Source organism: Cenococcum geophilum (assembly GCF_001692895.1).
Source record: "Cenococcum geophilum 1.58 unplaced genomic scaffold K441scaffold_48, whole genome shotgun sequence".
NCBI lineage: Eukaryota > Fungi > Ascomycota > Dothideomycetes > Gloniales > Gloniaceae > Cenococcum > Cenococcum geophilum.
The window spans coordinates 488232-512730 of record NW_027137606.1 but is presented as its reverse complement, the minus strand read 5'-3'; the positions used below and the strand labels follow the sequence as shown (position 1 = coordinate 512730).

The window sequence follows — 24499 nt, the reverse complement described above, 5'->3', positions numbered from 1 at the left end:
ATATACTCTCCTATCCAATACAGTTACAAAAGCCCTTCCCCTCCTGTCAAATCCCTTCCTCTCAATTCCATTCTCCTATGCATTCCCCCGTCCATCCCCTCCCCATCCCTTCCCCATCCCCTTTTCCATCCGCCCATCCACCACCTCACCACGTCCCCATCAACCCTCACTCACACCCGCCCCCTCGCCCTCACCGCCTGCAAAAACGCCCCATAACTCCACGTCAAATCCCTCGCACCCCGCTCAAACCCGGTCACGCGATCAAACTGCTCGCTCAACGCCCCCTCACCATCCGCATGCCTCCTCACGACCGCCAAAAACTCCTCCCCAAGCCCCCGCAACCTCTCCACCACCTCCCCAAACACCTCATCCCTAGGCGTGAGCACAGTCCCCGGTTCCAAGCGGCGGCTAGCCGGCAGCAGAGCCTCCCAGAACGGCATGCCGCGCGGCGAGAGCGCGAGGGAGGCAGCGGAGCGGATGTGCGCGGCGGCGCGAAACGCGACCTCGGCGGCGGAGGATGTGCACAGGAACCAGGGGTTGCCGCCGGCGGGCGCGGTGCCGTAGCCGTCGTAGACGTCCTCGGGGTAGCGGCCGATTCCGACGCCGGCTAGTTCGTCGCTGTCTGCTGGCGAGGGCGGTGGAGGAGGGGGCGCCGAGTTGATGGGGAAGCGGGCGCGTTGGTCGCGGGTCAGGGCGAGGAGGGAGACGAGGACTTCGTCCGAGTGAGGCGGGTAGAGAGGGGTGAGGGAGGCGGGGGTGGTGTTGAGGGATGGGGTGCCGTGGAGGGAGCCGAGGAGCAAGCCACAGTCGAGGCCGGAGCGTGCGCTGGAGAGGGTGGCGACGAGGTGGCCTTTTTGTGAGTCCCAGAAAGAGGGGAGGAAGCGTTCTAGGGCCGAGGCCTGCTCCGCGTACCAGGCTGAGGCGCCGTGGTCGTTGAAGGCGCGGGCGAGTTCGGCGCCTTCGCGGAGGGCGCGCAGTTGCACCATTGCGGTGAAGAAGTGCAGTCCTTCGACTTCCTCCCAGAGGTCGAAACCGCTGCTGTTCCAGTAGTGGGACACGTATTCGAGGTCTGCTTTGATGATGCTGTCGGCAGGCATTTCGGGGCTGTAGAAAGGCTTGAACCAGTTCTCCCCGCTATCGCTTGTCCAGAGTGAGGGGTTTGAGGCATTGTAGGCCTGGAGATAGGCCATTAGCGTTATTGCTCGGAGCGCTGGGCCATCTCGCTGAGGTCGTCCCCATGATGCAGTAAAGGGTGATCCATCAGCTTCAAACTTAGGTTCTCCAAGCCCCGAGAGGTCCGCAAAAGTACCTGACGGGTTGTTGGTATGTTGTAGTTTAAGTTGTAGGGATGAGTAGGCGTCGAGGATGGTCACGAGGTTCGAGGAGAGATAGTCAAAGGGATCGTCGGCATAGAGGTCGACTAGTGTGGAGGTGGTGATGGCAGCGTCTCGAACCCCTTTAGGAATGAGAAGTTAGTCTAGGTAAGTCAGAGGAGAGTTGATTCGTACATTGGTAATAGTAATTCGGATGCTTCCTGGACGGGCTCGCAATGACGGAACCGGGAGCCGCGTCTCGCACGTTACGGCCTCCAGGTGCCACGTTTGCAAGAAGATTGTCTATAGCGATCTCTTCTTCTTTTTCTAACCAGTTATCTAAGGAGCTCTGTGGGTTCAGCTGGAGTGGGCGCTGTCCGATAGCTGGAATATGCGGAAGCGGTGGAATAGCAGAAGCAAAGGCGCATAGTGAGACATAGGTAGCAAGCACCACAGGCACGAGGAGTGCCATGACGAAGAGAAGTCAAATAAGTGAAGTCTAAAGGGGATCTAATGGTTCGCAGAGAGGGCTAGAAGCAGAAGTAGAAGAGAATGGAGAGTAGTAAGAGCAGTCTATTGTGAGTATGTACAAGGAAGCGAAGCTGAGTGGACCGGAGTGAGGGAAATGGGGCCGTTCATGTTGTAAGGACAACTCGGGCAGCCCAGGCAGCTCGGGGGTGGCATCTCAGAGGCACATCAAGAGGCACACCAACAGGCACATGGCCTGCTTGTTTTGTCCATCCTTGGTGCTGATGATGATGGCGTTGGTTGCTTGGTTGCCATTGCGGTGCACGCGAGCTGATGAGCGGTATAGCCCATAGCACAGGCGTCAGCGTGACCCACTACAGCAGCAAAAGCAGTAGTACGAGGTGGTATTTGGTGGAATGGCTCGCGGGTGAAAAGGTGACGTGTGCGGATGACAAGAAAAACGAACACAACAGGAACCACCTGAACTCACCTGAACGAATGACCTGCGCCAAGACCCATATGACATGTGTCGACTGCGAGTCGTGTGACCCCCTGCCCCTCCAGTGCCCCTCTACCGCCCCTCTGCCGCCACAGGGACCTCGGGTGAAATGCCATGGCCGGGCTATTTTCTGCAGGAACATTCAAATCTGGTCCGGCGCGACGGACTGTGGAATTCTTCTTCTTACCTGTCCACGTGATTATACTAATCACGTGTCGCTCATATAGGATCAGTATTCCTCTATTCCTACACTAAATCCGTGTCCTTGCGTATCCCAAATCCCGGCCCTTTTATATCAATGTAAACTAACCAAGTTTCGTCGGCTTTCCATTACCTTCCATTTGCCACACCCAGCTAAGATATAAGAAAGGGCCCGCTGTAGGAGGTGGGTCGGGAGGGGTTGATAGAAATGCAGGTTACATAAATGGATTGTTACTTACCTCAGCGAGCTCAGACGTGATTTTTTAGCTAGCGTCGGAACAACCTACGCCGTCTTCTGAATTGCAAAATCACGTCTGAGAGCCTTTGGCGAGATTTGTTAAAACCGTTAATAATAATATAGAAGTTAAAGTTGTAGTTATTCTTAAGGGTGAACTTAAATCGGCTAGGGGACTTTTAGTTTATTTAGTAGTAATAATAGTACTTTATAAGATGCTTAATTGCCTTAACTTTAACTTTATAGCCTACTTAATAAAGAACCCTAAGTAATTAATAAATGGATAGGTGGCTAAAATAATAGTATAGTTGGCGTAATTCCGACTTAGTTAAATGGCTTTAAGTAATACTATTTTCTAGTTAATAAAGGAGTAACTAGGGGTAACCCTACTTGCGTATAACAGGCACCTAATTATTTCCCTAAATAAGTATATTTTTAAGGTTATTAAGCCTAACGCCTAACTTATTTATATCTTTAATGTAAAATAGAAATAGAGTGTTTATAGGAATAATATAGAAAGTAATATATCCTAAGGGGGTTTAGACCCTAATTATGCCGAGAGAGATCGCGGTACCCTTGCTAAAACGTATTATATATTAGCCTGCTGTTAATTAGTTAATCTAGATAGAAGTATTAAGTTATTAAAGAGCTTAAACTTAAGGTTCTCTTACTATAAATACTCCTACGGCTCTAGTATCTAGTATAATACTATAGAAGATATTTGCTAAGTATTTATCATTAAAGGAGAACGCGGAGCTCTTCTTTAGCTTATTAAAGATATTTAACTTCGTAATAGAATGGAGCGTAGATTAGTTATTAAGAATAGTAACAGTTTATATACTATCTACCTTACTATACTTAGTGAAGTATTAATTAGGAGAGTAGTTCTTAATTTCTATATCTATAAGGAGCTATTTAGTTTTATTAACCTTACCCTTAAGATCTTCTACGCCTTTATATTAAACTAGGAAGCTTTAGAAGTAGGCTATAGTAACCTTATAATTTTTAATATTTTTTATACTTTAATGGAACTTATTATATGCCTCTTTTTACTTATTAAGGGAGTGTCTAGTTAACTAGTAATTTAGCTTCTTATAAACGTAGCACTTTTTTTAGCAATTACTTTAAAATAAACCTCTATAAAGACCTCTATAATTATTTTATAGTTAATATTAATTATACCCTCTTCTATATTCCCTACCACGGCTACTATATGTTTAATTAGTCTAGTTATAATTATATTAGTTGGGAATACTTAATTAGGTAGGGTTTTTGGTATAAAACTATCAAGATTCTTATGTTTATATTATAGTACCTATAGCGGAGCGTAGCTTAGTATATACTTCTTTAAATATATTTATAGGTTTATATAGCGCTAAATTGCACTTAGGAATACTATAGCAGGCTAAGATAACCTAGTCCCTTAGGCTGTTTTTATTTTAGTAAGTTTTGGTAAGGCTATATTAGATTTTCTAAAGTTTATTAAAGAGTAGTTAAAGGCACTCTAAATAAGTCTTTATTGGGTTGGAAGCAATAACTCTTTAGAACGTAGTCTCTCGCCATTTAGATATATAAAGTTAGCGATTCTTATTAGTTTTAAAGTGAGTTCTAGTAAGCTAAAGTATTACATTAAAGCTATAGTTTCTACCTATAATATAGTTGTAATAAAATGCTACTGCCTGTCCTTTTAATATAATAGAAAAAGCGTAGTAGTACTAGTGGCGTTAAATTTTAACCTTGTTGTAATAGTTATAGAAGACCTATAGTTTTACTCTAAGTATATTATATAGTTCTCCTCTAAACTTCTTTTCTTCATCTAAATATACCTTTATTAGATTTGTAACTTTTTATAGTAGAGGCTTACCGGTTAGCTAGGATAAAGGGAGTAGAGGTAGTAAAGGGGGTAGCGGAAAAGCACCTCTAGGTAGGAAAGTACCTTCTAGTGGGAGAGTACCTCTAGGTAGGGGATTAGTGTTCTGGGGGGTTTAATATAAATTAAAGTTGCCTTCCAAAGAATATGGGTTGGTTTTAGGTTTTTGTAGTTAATATATAATCTTAGCTTCTGTTTATACTGGTTCTTCTATACTAATAATAACGGCCTAAATATTGCTAGTAATTGGGTTATTATTTTTAGTAACGTATACCCTATTCCTATAAAGGAAGTCTTAGAAATTCTAAATAATATTAATATTGCTAAGTGCCTAAGTGTCGGCGGTCTATCCTACGAAATCCTCCCTAAAATATTCCTATAGTTATAAATTGGCATAGTATCTACTTTGGTAGAATAGGATATAATATAGGAGAAAGCTATTAACTTATTTTGCGGTATAAGTTATTATATTAATAGTAAATTCGTCCTAATTTTTATTAATAAATTTTGCGTATGTAGCTACCCCTAGTAATAAGGAGTCTTCCTAGTTGTTTAAAGTAGGCGTAGCTATATTTTTAGAGGGAGGGAAGTATTATTAGTTTAGGGATTATCGTTTAGTACGCGTTTGTAATGTATATTTGTTATTTAGTACGCGTTTATAACGTATATTTGCGATTATAGAGCTTAGGACTAGTTTTAGCCTTAAATTACAAAGACTTATAAAGCGTGTTATTCTGCGTAATAGATGTAAGAATTTATAATCTTAGAAAGGCTTAGGACTAGTTCTAGCCTTTAGATCCTTAGATTTGTAGAAAAGTTTTATTTAAGGTTTAGGACTAGTTCTAACCTTAAAAGACAGCTTTCTCTAGCACGAGTAGCACTGGTATAGTGGCTCGTCTCTTTTTAGTGGAATACTTAGCTATTCTATAGTATAACAGTAAAGTTAACTACTAATTAGTGTTGGTTATATAAGGTGATATTACGTAGCTACGGTTTATAGATAGTATGATAATTGTTATTTTGTATATACTCTCCCCTTACTTAAGGAAGGGCGAGGAGCTTAGGGCTCCTTACTACGCTAGTGCCGTGGCGACACATGACGGCAACTTGCCTATATTCTTAACAGTAATAATAATTAGTTTAAGGTATTTTACTTCTATAACTAAGAATTTATACTTCTTTAAATTAATATAAAGTCCTATATCCCTAAGGCGCTCTAGGACTTTTTAAACGTGCTTAGTATACTTAAAAGGGTTATTATTATAGATAAGTATATTATCTAGGTATATAAAGCAGAAATTATTAAGGTAGTCCTATAAGGCGTTATTAATATAGCTTTAAAAGGTGCCTGGGCCGTTATATACGCTAAAGGGTATAATGGTATATTTAAATTAGCCGAAGCATAATACGAATGCGGTTTTCCATTTATTACCTTCCTATATTTAGAAATAGTTAAAGGCGGCGATAATATTAAGCTTAGTATAGATTTTAGCTTAATTAAGCTGCTTAAAAGTCTTACGTATAAGTGGTATAAGGTATTAGTTCTTAATTATAATAGCATTAAGTCCTCTATAGTTAATATAAAATTAAATACCTCCTTTTAGCTTTTTAGTAAGAAGAATAGGGGCGGCTGCTAGGGATATACTAGGACGAATAAATCCTTTATTAAGGTGTTTATTAATATACTTTTTAATAACTAGAAGTTTATCTTTAGATATTAGATAGGGTTTTTTATAAGGTAGCATTTTTCCTTATTTAATATTAATAGTATAGTTATTAGGTTAATATAGGGGGAGTATATCTACGCTCTTTTATAAGTATATATTAATAAAGTTATAGTACCTCTTAGGGAGGAGCTTGCGGAGTTCTTTGCTAGTAAGTCCTTTTTTAAGTTTTATAAACTTTTTAAAGTCTAAAGGTAAAAGTCCGTGGAGTTTTATAGGGGTGTTATCTTCTAGAAGGTTAACTATATCTATCCTATTACTATAGAGGACGTAGTCTTATTCTTTATTAAGCTTATATAGTTATAATTAGGAAGCTATAGTAATAGTCCAGCCTTTTTTATGTGCTATATAGTAAAAGGCTGCGGTACTTACGTAGTAGTTTTTATTTTTTATTTTTTATGTCCGATTGTATTATACTACGTACAATACTGCGTATGCAGCCTCTAGGCTATAGCGCTATAGTTCTATATATATGAATCCTTTCTAGGCAGCTTAATATGTACTAGTAGCTAAGTAAACACTTTAGCCCGGGTTCAAAATGCTAGGGGAGCTCTAGCCGCTAGTGTTGTTCATTCTAATATTTTACTTACTAATATTTAGTTTATATTAAAATCGCACTAAGGAAATCCTGGCTCTTTTATCTATTTCTACCGTATTCTACCGTTCCTAGAGTAGAAAAAGCGCTCTAAAAGATAGATTTAGTAATATTTTTGCATATAAAAACAAAGGGCCCTAGATAGTTTGCCAGCTTAAAGACAACTACTAGTTATTTCTATACGACTTTTTTTCTGTACCTTATTCCTCCTCCTTACTAAAGAAATAGGTAGGGAATTAGTAATTAATAGCTACTCTCCCTAAAAGTAGACTATTAATGGTATTTTATAAGGGCGAACCTCGTTATATAAACCCACTCCTATAGGAAAATTTTTACGAGGTTGTTTTGTATAGGGTATAAACACCAATTCGCCTATACACCTTATATTTTACGTGCTAAAGTAATATAGGCCGGCCCCCTTCCCCCCTGCTATAGCTACCCTATCTACGCATTTGCGGTACGCCTATAGTGCGGTGTTGTGTAGTATATTGTAGCGGTAGCGGTAGTGGTAGTGGTGGCGGTTGTGGTAGAGGTCGTCTGCAGCGGATAGCTGTAGATAGGTTATAGAGGTTGTCTATAGCGTGATGGCTGTAGACTGGTTGTAGTAGAGGTCGTCTATAGCGCGATGGCTGTAGACAGGTTGTAGTAGAGGTCGTCCGCAGCGCGATGGCTATAGATAGGTTGTGGTAGAGGTCGTCCGCAGCGCGATGGCTGTAGATAGGTTGTGGAGGTCGTCTGTAGCGTGATGGCTGTAGACAGGTAATGGTGGAGGTCGTCTATAGCGTGACGGCTGTAGACAGGTAATAGTGGAGGTTGTCTATAGCGCGATGGCTATAGATAGGTTGTATTAGAGGTTGTAATATATCTAGTATTTAACGTCCGGTAACGTATCTTTAGGGGGAGACGACAACCGTAGTAGTTAGTTATAGGTAGGGTAATAAGGGGTTTCTTAGGTTAATATCCTAGTAAGTAAATAGAGGCGGCTAGGCTATATCCTAGGTAAGTCTCTCTATAGTATTTAGAGTTAAAGGTTACTTCTCTTTTTTCTTAGTTAATAGTAAGGTTGTATTATTTAAGCTATCCCAAGCCTTAACAGGCCAGAAGCGATGTCGCGCGATATCACCAGATCGTATAGGGATATAAGGGTCACAGGGGACACAAGGGAGAGGACGCCCTGTAGGAAGACCCTCATGGATAGCTACAGCAAGCTCAAGACCAGGACAATCAAGAATTAGACTCAACGCGGCAAATATAACATTCGCAGCCGACTCTCAAAGGGCATATAGCCAACCAGTAAGAACAGGGGAAGAACCGGAGATAATAACAGATTTAGATATAGAAGCGCTAGTAGGAACACAAGATACGGGAATAGAAAGCTCCATATAAAATAAGTAGTAACTAGGGTATAGACACAAGAGACAGAAGTTCTAAATGTCCTAGAGAAAGTAGAAACAGGAGAAGTAAGGAATAAAGGAGAGGCAAAGGACCCTTACCGGGGGTCCGCCACCTATCCATTATACAGTACAACTGCGGCAATACAAACCACTGTCTCGCAAGACCCTTACTAGACAGCCTAGACCCAGAGAAATACTATATCCTTGCTATACAAGAGCCGTATTACAATGCCTATATATAATCAATATACTGCCCCTAAGGATTTCAGCTCCTATATAAACCAAAAGCAGCCATACGCGTATGCTTTATAATTAGTAAGGCTATTAGCCTATCCTTATAGTTATAGTAGGCAGTTAATCTAGATATTATAGTAATAACAATCTAGATATATAGGGGACCGGTATAGATTATTAATGTATATAACCTTAGGGTTAAAGGGGTCCTATAAACAGAGAATATTATATCGGTAATAAGCTTACTAAAAACCGAAGGCACAGAGTTTATCCTATTAGGAGATATAAACCTCTACTACCTGCGGTGGGGGGGTATCCATATTGCTGCTAAATAATAGGTAAAGTGCCTACTAAGAGCTATAGACACCTGGGGTCTTAAGCTAACTACCCCCCTAGGAGTAATTATATAGCAATAAGGCACCGCTAAAAATATAATTAACCTTACATTTATAGATAAAGGCCTATACTAGAGACTCGAAAGGTACAACCCTAAAGAAGAATAGGCACTCGCCTTAGACTATATCCCTATCTAAATACAGCTAGATCTAGATATTAAGGCATAACTAAATAGCAAAAGATATGTAATAAGAAAGCTTAAAACAGACAGCTTTTTTAATATAGTTAAATAACAACTTTAAGACCTAGAAGAAATCCACCTAATACTAAACAAGCGAGGCTTATTAGCTACCCCTAAGGAAATCAACCAAAGACTAGAAAGGATTTAGGCAGCAATTAAAAATGGGCTAAAAGAGCACTACCCGGTCTTAAAACCGGGCCCCTATACGCGACACGCATAGTCCATATAATGCGCAATTCTTATCGCCAGCTAATGATAAGCAAGAAGAAAATATATAAGCAGCTATAATCCTAAAGATAAGAGACAATACAAAGACACAAGAAACTAGCTAAAGAATACCCTAAAAAAAGAAGTAAGGAATAGCTGGAGACGGTTTATAAATAAGCATACTACTAACTTAAGCCTCCCCTATAATAAAGGTCTTTGGAGAATAGCAAAATAGGTAAAGAGAAAGGCGGGACGTCTAGTAGAAGACCTATACCTTCCGCCCCTATAAAGACTAAGTAAATTACTAGCTATAAGCGATAATAATAAGAAGGCAAAGATCCTTATAGAAAGATTTTTCCCTTAACTAGCTTTAGTAGACCTTAGTAATATTATGGGTAAAGCACCAGTAACTTGCCTAAGGGTTAACAGCAATATAACAACCAAAGAAATGGCTAGAACTATTAGCCGCCTTTTAAATAATATAGTACTAGGACTAGATAGGATCCTAAATAAAGCCCTAAAGACCTATAAACCACTAATAGTACCTTAGCTTACGGATGTAGCTAGAGTATACTTTATAATAGGCTACTACCCAAAACTGGGAAGAGCTATAACAACGTTTATTCTATATAAAGAAGGTAAAGCAAACTACTCACTTTTAGGGAACTACCGCCCTATTGCCTTAGAGAATACCCTTAGCAAGATCTTAGAAAGGGTAATAGCGGACTATATAGTAGATACGGCTAAGGAACACGCTTTACTACTATAAAGCCAAATAGGGGTAAGAAAGAACCGCTTAACACTATCAGCACTTATATTACTCGCTACCACCATTAAATCTATATAGGCAATGCGAAGGGACTTTATAGTATTAATGCTTAGCCTAGATATTAGTGGCGCCTATAATAATATACCCTATAAGCGTCTCCTATATATCCTTAGGGTAAAAGGCTTCCTAGAATAGATTATATAATTTATTTAAGGGTTTATAGGTTAAAAAGAAACATTACTGGTCTTTAGCGGATACTAAAGCCCCCCTATCGCAGTTGTAACAGGAATACTATAAAAATTACCCCTCTTGCCTATACTTTTCCTTTTCTTTATAAGCAACCTGCTTAACTCCTTTAAGGAAGGGGCAACTTAGGGGATAGGCTTTATTAATAACATAAACCTAATTATATATGGACTAATAGCTATAGAGAATTATAGAACACTAGAGAAAATATATAATACCTATATAAAATGGGCAAGACGATATAGAGTCCAATTCTTACCAGAAAAATACCAGCTAATCTATTTTATAAGAAAACGCAACTAATCTACAAATCTCTAGCATATAATTCGTATCTAAGGCTTTAGGGGTTAACTAGTTTAGGGCCTAAAAGTATTAAAAGTATAGGTAGATAGTAAGCTCTAGTAGAGCGCATATATAGCGTAAGCGGCCCGTAAGGGCCAAGTATAGTATATTATATTATTTAGGATCGTTAATTTTATATAGGGTCTATACTTCTAGAGGTCACGCCTACTATATACAGTAGTTGTCCGGCTAACTATAACGTATAGGTCTAGTATCTAGGCCATTAGAGAATCTAAGAAAGGCCCCCCTAAATCGCTCCTTAAACCACTCTAAAAGGTTTAAACAGCTTGCCTCTAGAGTATAATAGGCGGATATAAGCGAACGGCCACAGCTCTGCTTAAGAAGGAAGCTAATATTCCCCCCCTACAACTATATATTAAAGTCGCTGCAATATAAAGGGCGTAAAAAGAACGCAACTCTAATATTATAAAGTATATTAAGACACGCCTAAATAAACTATAGAGGGACCCTAGGGCGCCTTATAGGAGAATAAACCAACAACCCTAAAGTAGGGAAGATATATTAGAGAAATAGGTAAAGAAAGTAGAAGAAAAATAGTGCTACTTTAGGGCCCAGGCCCATATAAAGGAGAAAGGGAAACGTGTAAGAGGCCAGCAAGAATAATAATAAGAGAGAGAAAGAAGCTAAAGTAGAGTATAAAAGAACGCTAGGAAACCATCTACCGTAATATAATACTGGCTGAACCAACGCTAGAGAGGCGTATAGGAGTTAAAGGTATAGAGGCTAACTGAGGCAAAAGGAACCCAAGCTATAGCATAGTTAACGCTATGGGGGGTAAACACCCTAGGGCTCTAAGAAGGCCTAACAAAGGCAGAAAATATAATAGTAATACTCTTAAGAATAGGAATAATAGGACTAAAAGACTAGCTCTACTAGGTGGGTATTCTAGTAGGTAACCTAAGATGTGAATATAGCTAACTAAGACAGACACTAAAATATGTAATACTATTATGCCCCTTACGCACTAACTAAGAAGTAATACTCTTAGTAGCTAGCATAGAGAACTATAAGATACTACTCTTAATATAAAAAGGCCTTAAGGCGGTTACCTAGTAGCTTATTAGCTAAAATATACTAAACCAGTTCCGGGTTGCAAAGGAAATAATAATAGAGGGCGGGGGGGCGAGCAACGGGCACCCCCTAATAACTCTATAGTAGTAGAGTAAAGTATACAATACTAGCGCGTCCGTAGGCTTGTTACGGCAGCAGTGGTTCCTAAGGAGGTCAAAAAGTAAGGTAGTAGGAGCACCACAGGTAACTCGTAGGCAAGTCCCAAAAGGCGGGGAGATAAATCACAGGGTTTTCTCAAGTTAAGTCTTTCTTAAGTTGAGTTTTCTCCTTATATGTAAATAAGGAGTAGTCCGCGTGGGCCTAATGGGGATCCGAATCGGACGTTAAGCAATGAATTATTATTATTATTTAAGCTAGCTTATTCTAAGGATAATAAAGTAGTTAGTAAGTGGTATAATATAGGCCTAGAGCTCTTCTTAGTGCCTATTTATATTTAAGTAAAGTTATACTATATAGGTAATCTTCTATGCGGTAAAACTACTGTTAGCGAGTTATATAGCGCGGGCTTTAGTAAGGGGTAAGGTAAATAGGCTATAAGTGCGCATAAATTAGGTATCTATAAATTTATTAATAGCTCCGCAGTTAATTATAGAACGGCTTTTATATTATTTTTTAGCAGTAGTTCCTATTATAGGTAAAACTATCTATTTTTATCTGTTTATCTTTACTAAGTTATCTATTAAGTAGGCCGATATATAGATCCCTCTATTATTAGGGCGTCCTAACCTATAACTTAGGGTAGAGACTTAGCGTTTTCCGCTTCTATATCCGATTTTACTACTATTACTATATCTTTATCTTATATAGTAGTGGCGTATAGTAACGTATTTAGTATTTATTATATTAGGTTAGGTATTAAACGGCAGCTACTAAACCTAGCTATTAGGCAGTTTAGGTTATCGTAATAATAGCCTTCTTAATAGTATCTATAGTAGCATTCTAGTTTCTAAAGTAGCTTACGCTCTCCGTTTAGGAGTTTTTACGGAAAAATTAGTATAGAGAGGTTAATATTAGCTCCCGTAGTACTTAAGGTAGTAGGTGTTAGTAGCTTAGTATATATAGGTTTAGTAGGCCTAAAGGGCTTTTATAAAGATATCTTTAGGTAAGGGTTAGTAGTAGCAATTTAATTTAGTTATTATTTAATTTTCTATAGAGCTGCTACCATATTATAAACGTTGTTATAGTTATAGCTAGTGGCTGCGTAACTAAGGCGATAAGTAACTTTTTTAAGGTCTTTTTAGTCTTTAGTATTATCTTAGGTAAGGGCTTTAGTATATTCCTAAAATTTAATATAGAATTCGTTAAATAATTCAATAGGGCTCATCTTTAGGGCACGTAGTTTAGCTTAGTTGGTGGCCAGTAGGTTATAGTCGCGGTATATTAGGTTAAGATTATTAAGGACTTCTTAGTAGAACTGCCACTTTTAGGGGCTACTAGTCTCCTATTAGGTAAAGAGTTTATTAAATAGTATACCTTTTATTCGCCTAATAATATAGCCGATCTTAGTATCTTCTGTAGGAAAAAGGCAGGCGCTTTAAATTAGTTTCTTGCGGATTTATATCTTCTAGTAGCTATATTCCTTACGGTCTCCTTAGAAAACTAGGGGATTAAGGTAGCGTATATTAAACCCTATAGTAATAGTTTAGGTCTAATTATTATGGCTTTTATTATTACTGCTTTAGTAGAGGTTCCTATTAGATAAAGCTACTTAGCGCTAGTCCTCTATTAAGTGTTAAGTAAGTAAAGTTGCCGGGGGTATAGAGACTTAGATAGCGTTATATATAGTAGAGAAATATCTAGCGTTATTATAAATATACTCATTAAGCTAAAATTATAGGTATTTAATTATACCTTCTTTTTTAGTAACTGTAGCAATTAGTATAATCTTAGCCTTTTTTAACTGTTAGATGTCGCGTTTAGATACGCGGAGGTTATCTTTAGTTTTTTAATATATGTTATTAGCGAGCGCCTTATAAGCTTATAAGTCTTAGATAATATTACAATCTTAAGTAGTACGCATCTCAGCTTATATAAGCTTTAGGTAGTAGTTCTATAAAAGGCAGTAGTATTTATTAGGGTCTTATACTACCATTTTTACAAACATCTTAGTGTCTTATATTTCGATTTTAATAAGTAGTAGCCCTTTTATTTACTTGTCTATAGTTATATAGTTAATAAAAGATAAGATATTATTAGTGTTCGTTTCCTTAGGGGTTAAGGCTAGGGCTAATAAATTAAATTCTCCTAGGATTAATTGACGTTGTAGGTTAAGTATAGGTATTAAGTTATTCTTTAGGTTTAATATAGTAGCTAGTAAGGAATATTATCTTACTATTATAGGTTCCTTAGAAGTATAAAGTGAGGTAATTTATAGACATGCTGCTTTTAGTAGCGCCTGCAGTATTATAGAGACGTAGAATTGGTTATAGGCTAAGCGTTAGTGGTAAAAAGTCGCAACGTAATGTTATGGGATGGGGGCAGTGGCTATAAGCGTATATATTCGAGGAGTCTACAAGACGTTGCGTGATTAATCGTAAGGGTTAAGGGCGTAAGGAGGTGATATACCTACGCGTAGCTGACATAAGCTATACGCGAGGTATACGCGAAAGCACAGGGCTCTCCTATGGAGGCCCCTATGGTGGGGTTCCGTAATAGGGGGAGCCAGCTTTACTAAGGTTAAGCTCTATTATTTTAGGCTTCGCCTTAAGCTTAGCCTTAAGCTTAGCCTTAGATTTTATCTTAGGCTTAAGTATTAGAAGAATATAAGGAATATATTTTATAGAAGAAAGTAAAGGGGTAAGTAAAAGAGTACTAAAAGAGGAGGCTATTTTAGTACTAAAATCTACTAGCTTTTTTAGTTATAAGAATAGGAGCTAGTCTAAATATTAAAATATATAGCTACCTCTTTAAGCTAAGGAGTGCTACTTTATATACCGCTGCCAACAACGCCGCCTAAGGTAAGATTATAAGGAACCTATATAAATACTATATTTTAGCGCATAAGCTTAGTTATAAGGGGTAGTATAAGTAAGCTGCCTATATTAGGGGGAGTAGGGACTAGCTTAAAGTCCTATCGCCCTTAATATCTCTAAAATAATTATATATTATACTTATAGGCGCCGTGAAGGCTTTATTATAATAAGAGTATATATAGCTCTTTAAGTAATTAGCTAGTAAATATTATAAGAAACCCTTTAGACTATTCTCTATATCTTAGTATACCTATCTATATTATAACCTACTATCCGTATCTTTTAGCTAATTAAGGATTTATATTACTTTAAATAAAACCGCTAATTATTAGCTAATTCTTTAATTATTAGCTAACCCCTTATATAGGACGAGGCTATATTAGATAATATATTAATAACTAATTCTTGCCAGTATTACCCTATACTAGTTAAATAATTAGCTTAGAGGGCTTTATTTACGTTTTATAACGCGCCTAATACTATTACTAAGCTATTATTAGCTAACTTCTAGGCACTAGCTCCCTACTAGTTATATTATAACATTATAACTACGCTAAACACTTTATATAAGGCAGAGCATCTTATAAGGGCTATAATAGTAATATAAAGGTTATAAGAATAAAATTAATACCTTATACTAGTAACTTACTATATTATTATTAAGGGATCTAGCCTTAGCGGGACACGGATAACGGAGTATAAATTAGCTAGCGTATTCTACTAAAGGGCTAAAGTTAGAGAGTATAATATAAGGTAATTAGAGCTAAGATAATAGCATAAGCGCTATATATTCTTTAACCAAAATATATATTAGGTAGTACGTAGTAAATACTATTAGTAACCCTAAGGTAAAGAATAAGTTCCTAAATATATAGGCTAGCATTAACTATGCGACTAGTAGGAGGTATTGCCACTTTAACTATAGCCGTAACTCGCCTAAGAGGAAAGAGTAAAAGTTAATAAGAGAAGGATAGGGAAAGTGTATAAAAGAGAAGGAGAGGTGTCTATAAACTGCTTATAGGGATAAGTCTAAAAGCGGCTTCTTTAATAGCGGCTTAGGATACCTAGAAGTAGATGGCACAGTATATATAGAAGTAAGATAATAGGGAGGAGTAGATTAATAGAAGTAAAGTTAGGGACAGTGTATATACTGCGGTAAAGTTTTTAAAAAAAAGCCTTATAATAGATGATTAGGGCGCAATAGAGGGGGCGGCTAGGAGGGGGCGGCTGGGACGGGCAGAAGAAGAGCGAGGGGGAAAATGGATAGAGTAGAGAGAAAAAGGTAAGAAGGATGGAGGATAAAAGACGGCGAAAGGAGGGCCTTTTATGGTGGTCGTCGAGGAAGATTTCCGGTTGGGGTGTAGCGCGAAAGTCGTAAGCGAGGCGCGGATTACCCAAACGGGGAGCCTCCATTTCCTGATGCGCACTTGCCATCTGATTGTTTACGTTATATATCTTAGCGGTAAGCTAGTACTCTAAGTTATTAACTTCTTAACCTCCTTCTAAGCCGCGCGTTTCTTAAAAGATATATTAACTAGAAACGTATAGGATACCCTTTAATTATACTAGATTAATATCTATTTAAGACCCCCTAATTAAATCGTCTATAATATAGAAAAGAACTTCTTATTTATAGAGTTCTAATAATAGACAAAGGCAATAGCAATTAAGGTTAAGAAAGTCCCCGTTAAAGTATATAATAGCATTAAAAAAGTAAAGCAATATTATACGCTATTACGCCGCGTATATAAGATTATTTCTTTAAAACTAAAGAACGCTAGCGAAGAACTTACCTTGCAAATGGCTGTTAAAGCTATTAATAATTCCGCTAGCCTAGATAGACTTATACCTATATTGCTAGTCTTTAGCGCCTACCCTTAAATAACTAATAATTCTTTACTATTTTCCTCTATTATATAATAAGCCGAGGCTATTTATAAGGTAATAAAGGAGGTATAACGTCTCTACACTATATACTAGGTTAATAATGTACTAAGAATAAGAAATAGCCCAAACATATTAACTACGCTTAATTTACCACTCTAGTCTAAAGTACGCGTATAGCATAAAAAGGGAGAATAGTTAGGCCCACACTAACTTATTATAATTAATAGTTAAACTTATACGATTTAGATGCCTTACAGACCCACTTAATTCTATTTAACTGTTATTAAGCCTTACTATAAAGATAACAATTCTAAGCCTTTATAGGATGCCCTAGAAAATACCCTAAAGGAGAACGATAATTAATATATTCTAGAAGGCGACTATAATCCTAATATAATTATAGTAGATATACTACAACCATAACGTGGTAGAGGTCGCCTAAAGGAATTACAAAATCGCCAACATCTTATTAATTTTAAAGAATAATTTATTACCGCCATTAAGAATAGAGTTAAGTTATTAATAGCCTTTATAACAGCTAAGGAGAAGGCTAACTTTAAGCTTATAAAACAGCTTTAAAAAAAAGGTCGTATTATAACCCTAAAAGCTCCTTTTTAAGTATCTAATAAGTAGGAGATTAACGGTCTTATTGCAAGAGGAGTCTTTAAATTTAAGAAGTATAACCTACTAAGTTTAACAAAGTTCGCATCTTTAAGTTAAGGATAGTTAATAAGATTAAGGGCAAAGCTATTAACGCCCTATTTAAGAAATTAAGGCTTATTATCTAAGGTTACAACAATAATAGCAAAGAGATAATTCTTATACAATCTCCTATAATTTAACGAGCTAGTTAGCGAGTTATTATTATATTAGCTCCCTCCTTAATAAAGAATAAAATAGCAGTCTATTTATAAGATATTACTTAAGCCTATACCCAATTAGAGACGCACCTTTAGCGCTTAATATTAGTATACCTTCCAGAGCAAATTTGCTACCAGTATCCTAAAGATATAATTATAGTTATGCTTAAGCTATTATATAGAATCGCAGAGGTAGGAACTTACTACTAGTAGGCTACCTACAGTAAGCACTATAAAGAGAAGCTTTTAATAACTACTTCTATATTTAATCCCTACTTCCTTATTATAACTATAGGAACCCTATTTAGAATTATCAGTATATAAACTAATAATATAATTATCTTAGGAGACAACCAATTTTTAGCTCTTAAAGAGGATAAGCTAGTAAAGGTAAATCTTATAATAAAGCTAAAGGAAAAGCTTAATTTAATAACACCATTACTTTTTAATAAATGCATCCTCTCCCTAAATAAGAATTCTATTGCTTTACACTAGAAGGATTAAGGTAAGAAAATTAACATTATTAACGTTAATTCCCTAAAGTAAGGATATATAGAGCAACGCGCTCGCGGAGCTTATATTACTTCTATCTATTAACTTAAGACTTTATTTAATCTCTCTATTGCCACCCAATACTAGAAACTAACTAAGGATGACGTTCTTGCCCTAAATAAACGTCTTTTCTAGCAAATAAACTATCTTAATTAGGGACTACTTTACGTGCCTATTAATCTTCCTACCGCTAAGCTCTTTGTATTTATTAATAGATCGTTTATAAATAATAAAGATTTTAGCTCCTAGTTAGGATATAAAATTATTATCGCGAATAAATGTACTAGAGAGAATAACTTTATAATCTATAGCAATCTTATTTATTAGAGCTTAACTAAGAGCAAGCATATTACCTAAAGTGTTTTAGCGTTAGAGATATATAGAATAATTAGCAGAGTTAATATAGCAATTACAATTAAAACTACCCTAAAGATAATTATAGATTAACTTAAACTTCCTATTATCCCTACAATCGTATACACCAACTTATATTCCCTCTATAAGTATTTAGTTAAGCTTAGTACTATAAAGGAGAAGCGCCTTATAATTAATATTATGGCACTTTAGCAATCCTATAAGCGTTAAGAACTCTTTAAGATTTAATAGATTAATGGCTAAGATAACCTAGCAGATATAATAATAAAGGCAAACTCAAACAAGACACTAAAGACGTTTATTAATATAAATACTCTACGTGTATAAGTTAAAGGTTAGGTTAAAAGGGAGTCCCTAGAAATTTCTTAGTTATATAAGGTCTTAAGATATCTAGGAACTTTAACCAGCGGTTAAAGTTATCTAATTAGTCAGATTCTCTTACTAAGACTTTTTTAGAAGGGGGAGTGTAATATTTTACAGACCCTAACTTAACCTAGCCAATTAGGATTTTCCATCTCCAGGATAGAAAATTGCTATTAGCTCGCTTACTACTAGCGCCTTAGCAGCCTACTAAATAAAATATCTACCTGCGACTCCTAAGTAAGAAAGTACTACGTATTAAGAGGCAAATTTTAGGACAGCGAGACTTATATTATAATAGCAATAGTAAGTAAGGAGGATTAATATTTGTTACGCTCGTCGAGCGGTATATATATATAGATAGCAACCATAAAAGAAGAGTTGCCAGTGTTGGGAATATAGGCAAGTTGCTATTATATATCGCCACGGCACTAGCGTAGCAAGGAGCCCTAAGCTCCTCGCCCTTCCTTAAGTAAGGGGAAAGCATATATAGAACAACAATTATTATACTATCTACGAACCGTAGCTACGTAATATCACCTTATATAGCTAATAATTACTAAGGGTGTCTGTATAGACCCTAAAAAAGTACGTATAATTACTAAATAGTAAGCCCCTAACTGCATTAAGGACGTATAAGCCTTTCTTAGTTTCGCTAACTTTTATTAAAAATTTATATATAACTTCTTAGGCGTAGTAGCACTATTTATAGTAATAATGTAAATAAAGGGCCTTTCTATAAAAGAAAGAAAAACGCACCTATATTTTACCTAGACGCCTAAATATAAGAAGGCGTTTTAAGACCTTAAAAATGCTTTTACTAAAGCACCTATTCTAGCTTACTTTGCACCAGGATAATAACTTTACCTTAAAACTAACTCCTTAGACTACGTTAATATAGGCGTCCTTTCTTAAATAGGTAATAACGACCTCCTTTACCTAGTCGTATTTTACTTATCTAAGCTTATACTATAAGAGTATAACTATAAAATCTATAATAAGGAACTTCTTATAATTATATAAGCGTTTAAGAAATTCTAATTAGAACTTTCCTTAGCAAAACCTAATTAGCCAACTAAAGTCCTTACAGGCCATTGCAACCTTAAATACTTTATAACTATAAAGTAGCTAAATTAACGCTAAGCACGCTAGAATAAGTTCCTCTCTAGTTTTAACTTTAAAATTGTATATAAGCTAGGAGTATAAAGTACTAAGCTAAATAGCCTAATACGCCGTTTATAAGACCTCCCTTAGTTAAAAAAAGACCCTTAAAATTAGTTCCAGTAATAGACAATCCTAAAAGCACGGAATTTAGCCTTAGGCATACTACTTATAATAGAGCTAATAGTACCTTAGCTTTATACTATAGAACTAGAGTTACCTCCTAAAATTAATAAGCTTATTACTACGGTATATAACACCTCTATTAATCTATTACTATATTAACTTATTACCTTAAAAACCGCTAGCGCCTATACGCTACCTACTAACCTCTAAAGCCTAGGCTAGATTAATATAGTAGCCTTAAAAGTAAAAGAGAACAAACTCTATTATAAAGGCCGCCTATTTATCCTTAACTTAGAAAACTTATAACGGCAACTAATCTAAATAGCCTATGACCTTTAGTTAAGCGGCTACCTAGGTAAAGAAGGAACCTATAAGCTCCTTAGCTAATACTACTTCTAGCCTAAGATAATAGACTTAGTTAAACGCTTTATAGGTGCTTACTATAGTTATAAGCGTGCTAAGGCCTTTAATATAAAGTACTAAGAACTATTATACCCCCTACTAGTATCTATATAACAATAGGCGGATATTACTATAAATTTCGTTATTAACCTATTACCCTATAAACGACACGGCTATACCTATAAGAATATCCTTATAATAATATACCGACTTATAAAAGAGCGCCACTATATTCTAACTAAAGGTATAGCCGTTAGTGACGTTACTAACGCCTTCCTTCGCGAAGTTTACTAACTATATAGGTTACCTAACTTAATTATATCCAACTAAGGTATATAATTTAACTCCAATATATAGAGACGAATTTACTAACGCCTTAGTATCTCCGTTAAGATATTTATATCCTTTTATTATAAAACTGCTAGGTAACTAGAAAACGCTAATACTAGCATAAAAGCATACCTATAATAGGTAGTTGCCTATAGTTAAAATAACTAGGTAAATTACCTCCTACTAGGTAAATTCGCAGCGAATAACTATATCTTAACCACTATATGACTTACCCCATTCTTTGCAAATAAGGGTTATTACCCCTAATCTAGTATAAAGCTACTAGAACCTATTAATAAGAAACTGCTATATAGAAAACGCCTTAAAATGCTACTTACTAACTAGTATATAAACTGTATAAAAAATCTACTTAACTACTGCAAGGGAGAAATAGCCTAGGCTTAAGTAAAGTAGGCCTACTTCGCTAACTATTATAGAACGCCACCACTAAAGATATATATTGGCGACTAGGTATAGCTAGATATATATAATATCTCTACGCAGAGGCCTATAAAGTTACTTAATTATAAGAACCTTAGCCCCTATCTAATTAAACGAGTTATTAATAAGGGAACTGTATATAAGCTAGAACTTCTACTTACCCTAACTACCTACGGGATATAGCTTATATTTTACCTATAGCTACTATACCTCTATTAGCCTAACCCCTTACTAGGGTAGATATAGCTTAAACCCCTACCAGTACTAATCTAAGATAAGAACGAAGATAAGAACTATAAGGAGTAGACCATTAAACGAATTATTAACTCTAAATACTTTAGCAAAGGTAGAGGATAATAGCTCTACTATAGAGCTATATATACAGAATTTAACATAGATTAGCCAGAATAGTAACTATAGGAAGACTTTAAAAATGTAAAGAATTTAATTAGCGACTTTTACTACGCGAACCCATAGAAACTAGGCCTAAGTAGAGATTTTATACCTAATCCTCTATAGGAGCCCTTATAGAGTTAAACCGCTATATATTACCACATAAGGGCAAATTACCGTTAGATTACAGTAAAGTGTAATTATATAACCGGAATATCGTTAAGATATTTAGGAACTTTAACTAGTGGTTAAAGTTATCTAATTAGTTAAATTCTTAGATGCTAAGCCCTATTATATAATATTATTTTAAGCCTTTAGCGATACCCCCCTTTCTTTTTTTTCTATACCTTAAGTGCCCCTTTTATATATATATAGTAACCACAGCGTCGCCAAAGCTTCGCCTCTATAGGAGGGGGGGTAGTGTTATAGAATCCTACTATAGGGGCCTCTATAGGAGAGTCTTGTGCTCTTATATATACCTTGCGTATAGCTTATATCAGCTACGCGTAGGTATATTACTTCCTTACGCCCTTAACCCTTATAATTAATCGCGTAACGTTTTATAAACTCCTTAAATATATATACTTATAGCCACTACCCCCATCCTATAATACTCCCAAATATAATAAAGAGTAGGTTAATATTAATAACTTCTTAACTAATCTACTAAACTCTAAAGTATTGCGTTTTTTAGATCTAGGACTACTAGCTCTAGTAAGAGCTATTAATCCTTTAGGTTTACTATATTAAGGTATTATCTACGTCTTAAATAATATAAGATAATAGATATCGGCTAATATATATATATAGACGGCGAATATAGTCTTAGCCCTATTCCTTTATAAATACTATAAAGTTACTAACCTAGCTAAAAAGGGGCTAACTAGGCTATAAGCGTTAAGGAGATAAACTTAGCTATAGATAGGTTGTTTAACGAAAGTAGTCTAAATAGGTATATTAATAGCATTATAGCTCTTATTTACTAATTAATAATAGAATTTCCTTTAGTTTTAGAGGATAATATAGCTAGAGTAAGTTATAGTATAGGGGATATTTAATCTAGTGGCGGGTTGCTAGAATATTAGGATAATGGTCTAGATATAGCTAGTATATACGCCCCCTCTATAGAGAATACCGGAGGTATATATAATAGTAAGTAATCTTCCTATAGACTTATAGAGTCCCTATTTTAATATATAAGAAAATAGTCTACTAGAGTGAGATAAACCTCTCTATAAGGGTCTAGGTATAATAAGTTAACCGTTTATAATATATAAGCGAAAGCGTACTTTATCCGCTAATACGGCTATCTTCTCTATAGAAGTGCTAGACTTAACCTTAGAACTAGCTCTAAAAGACTCTTATTTAGTAAAGCGGTGGAGGTTAGCCTAGTTATAGGTAGAGAGCCTTATATCTAGTCCTATATATATACTAAAGTTAACACCATCACTAGGCCGCGGTAGCCCAATTTTACCTCTTAGAACTAGTAATAATTTAAATACTAGTAACCTAAACGGTAGTAATAAAAACAATAACGCTAATATCCTAAACTTACCTTAAAGCAATATCCTTAATTTAGTAAATAGTAGGGATAGTAAATACTAAGGGCATGGGCTAGATATAGGGCCGTTAGAGCCTTTAAGATAATTAGTCTTTCTATATAGATAAACGGAGGGCGATTAATATATTAGTAAGGATATATATATAGGTAAAGATAAAAGTAATAGCAGCAATAGTAAGGTTAGGGAGAGCGGTAAGGACAACTCTAATAGCGGCTAGGAGGTATCCTATAGGGCTAGTATAGTAACTTTATAGCGATATAAATGTAGTAATTATCTATTCTAGGATAAGCGGCGCGGTTTAATAGGAATAAGTTTTAAATAGCTTAATAGGAGCACGAGGCCTATAAGAATATTATAATATCTAAAGTTATTACTAGTACGCCGCCACTCTAGATCTAAAGTAGATATTATAGTTTAGTCTACCTCCCTTTAAATATCCTCTTTAGGAGTAAAGGTAGTATATAACTACACTATTAACTATAAATAGAGCAACTATACGGACTATCGGCTAACTAATATTACTCTTTACTAGGTGCTAGAATGCAAAATATTAGTAATAGCGATTGTTTATTAGAATAAGATAACGTTAAAGTTATCTTTAAAACCGTTAATAATTATATATAACTTGCTTAGTAACGTAAGGCAACTTATTTATATGACGCAGTTAACGTTAGATTTATAGCTATTAATAGGCTGTTAGTATAATAATATAGTAAATATATACGCTAGTCTAAGCTTAACGTAGTAAAGTAGTAACTATACCGCTAGTAAAACTAGTACGCGTAGTCCGTATAGTAAAGGTGCTAATAATAATACTATTAGTCTAGATAATAATGAGGATAATAATAATAGAGATAACGATTTTAGAAATAGTAGCTAAAGCTTAGGCAGCGAAAGCTTAGGTAGTAGTAATTTTAATACTAGTACCGCTATTAATAACGGGCGGCTCTATAGAGAGCATAGGCGCGTATAAATCCAAATACGTCGGCTATAACTAGAGTTAGATAATTAGCGCTTACTTATATATAAGAATAAGATAGGTATAAAGTAGGATAATATATTTAGTTGCTTCTTAGATTGGACGCCGGGTATAGTATAGGTGTACTAGTATATATTATAAGGGAAGTAATTTATTAAGGCCGCTATAATATCCTTAAAATCTTCTGAACCATTCTTATAGAATAAGGTTTATTATAACTATAGTACTTTATCCTATTTACTACTAAATTCCTTTACTATTTCGTCTATAAAATTATATATACTATACTAATATTAAGAAATAATTCTAATTTCCCTAAAGAAGTTAGTCTCT

At 36.0% G+C, this 24499-nt stretch overlaps 1 protein-coding gene across 1 annotated transcript; it reads right to left on the bottom strand.

Moving 5' to 3' along the window:
• Positions 1-170: 170 nt before the first annotated feature.
• On the bottom strand, positions 171-1785 carry K441DRAFT_580058 (glycoside hydrolase family 15 protein; the record flags this gene model as incomplete). The annotated part of the gene is made up of 2 exons (XM_067644357.1): positions 171-1456; positions 1509-1785. The coding sequence occupies 2 exons, from the start codon at positions 1783-1785 to the stop codon at positions 171-173; spliced, it is 1563 nt and encodes a 520-aa protein (XP_067499771.1).
• Between the last annotated feature and the right edge of the window lie 22714 nt (positions 1786-24499).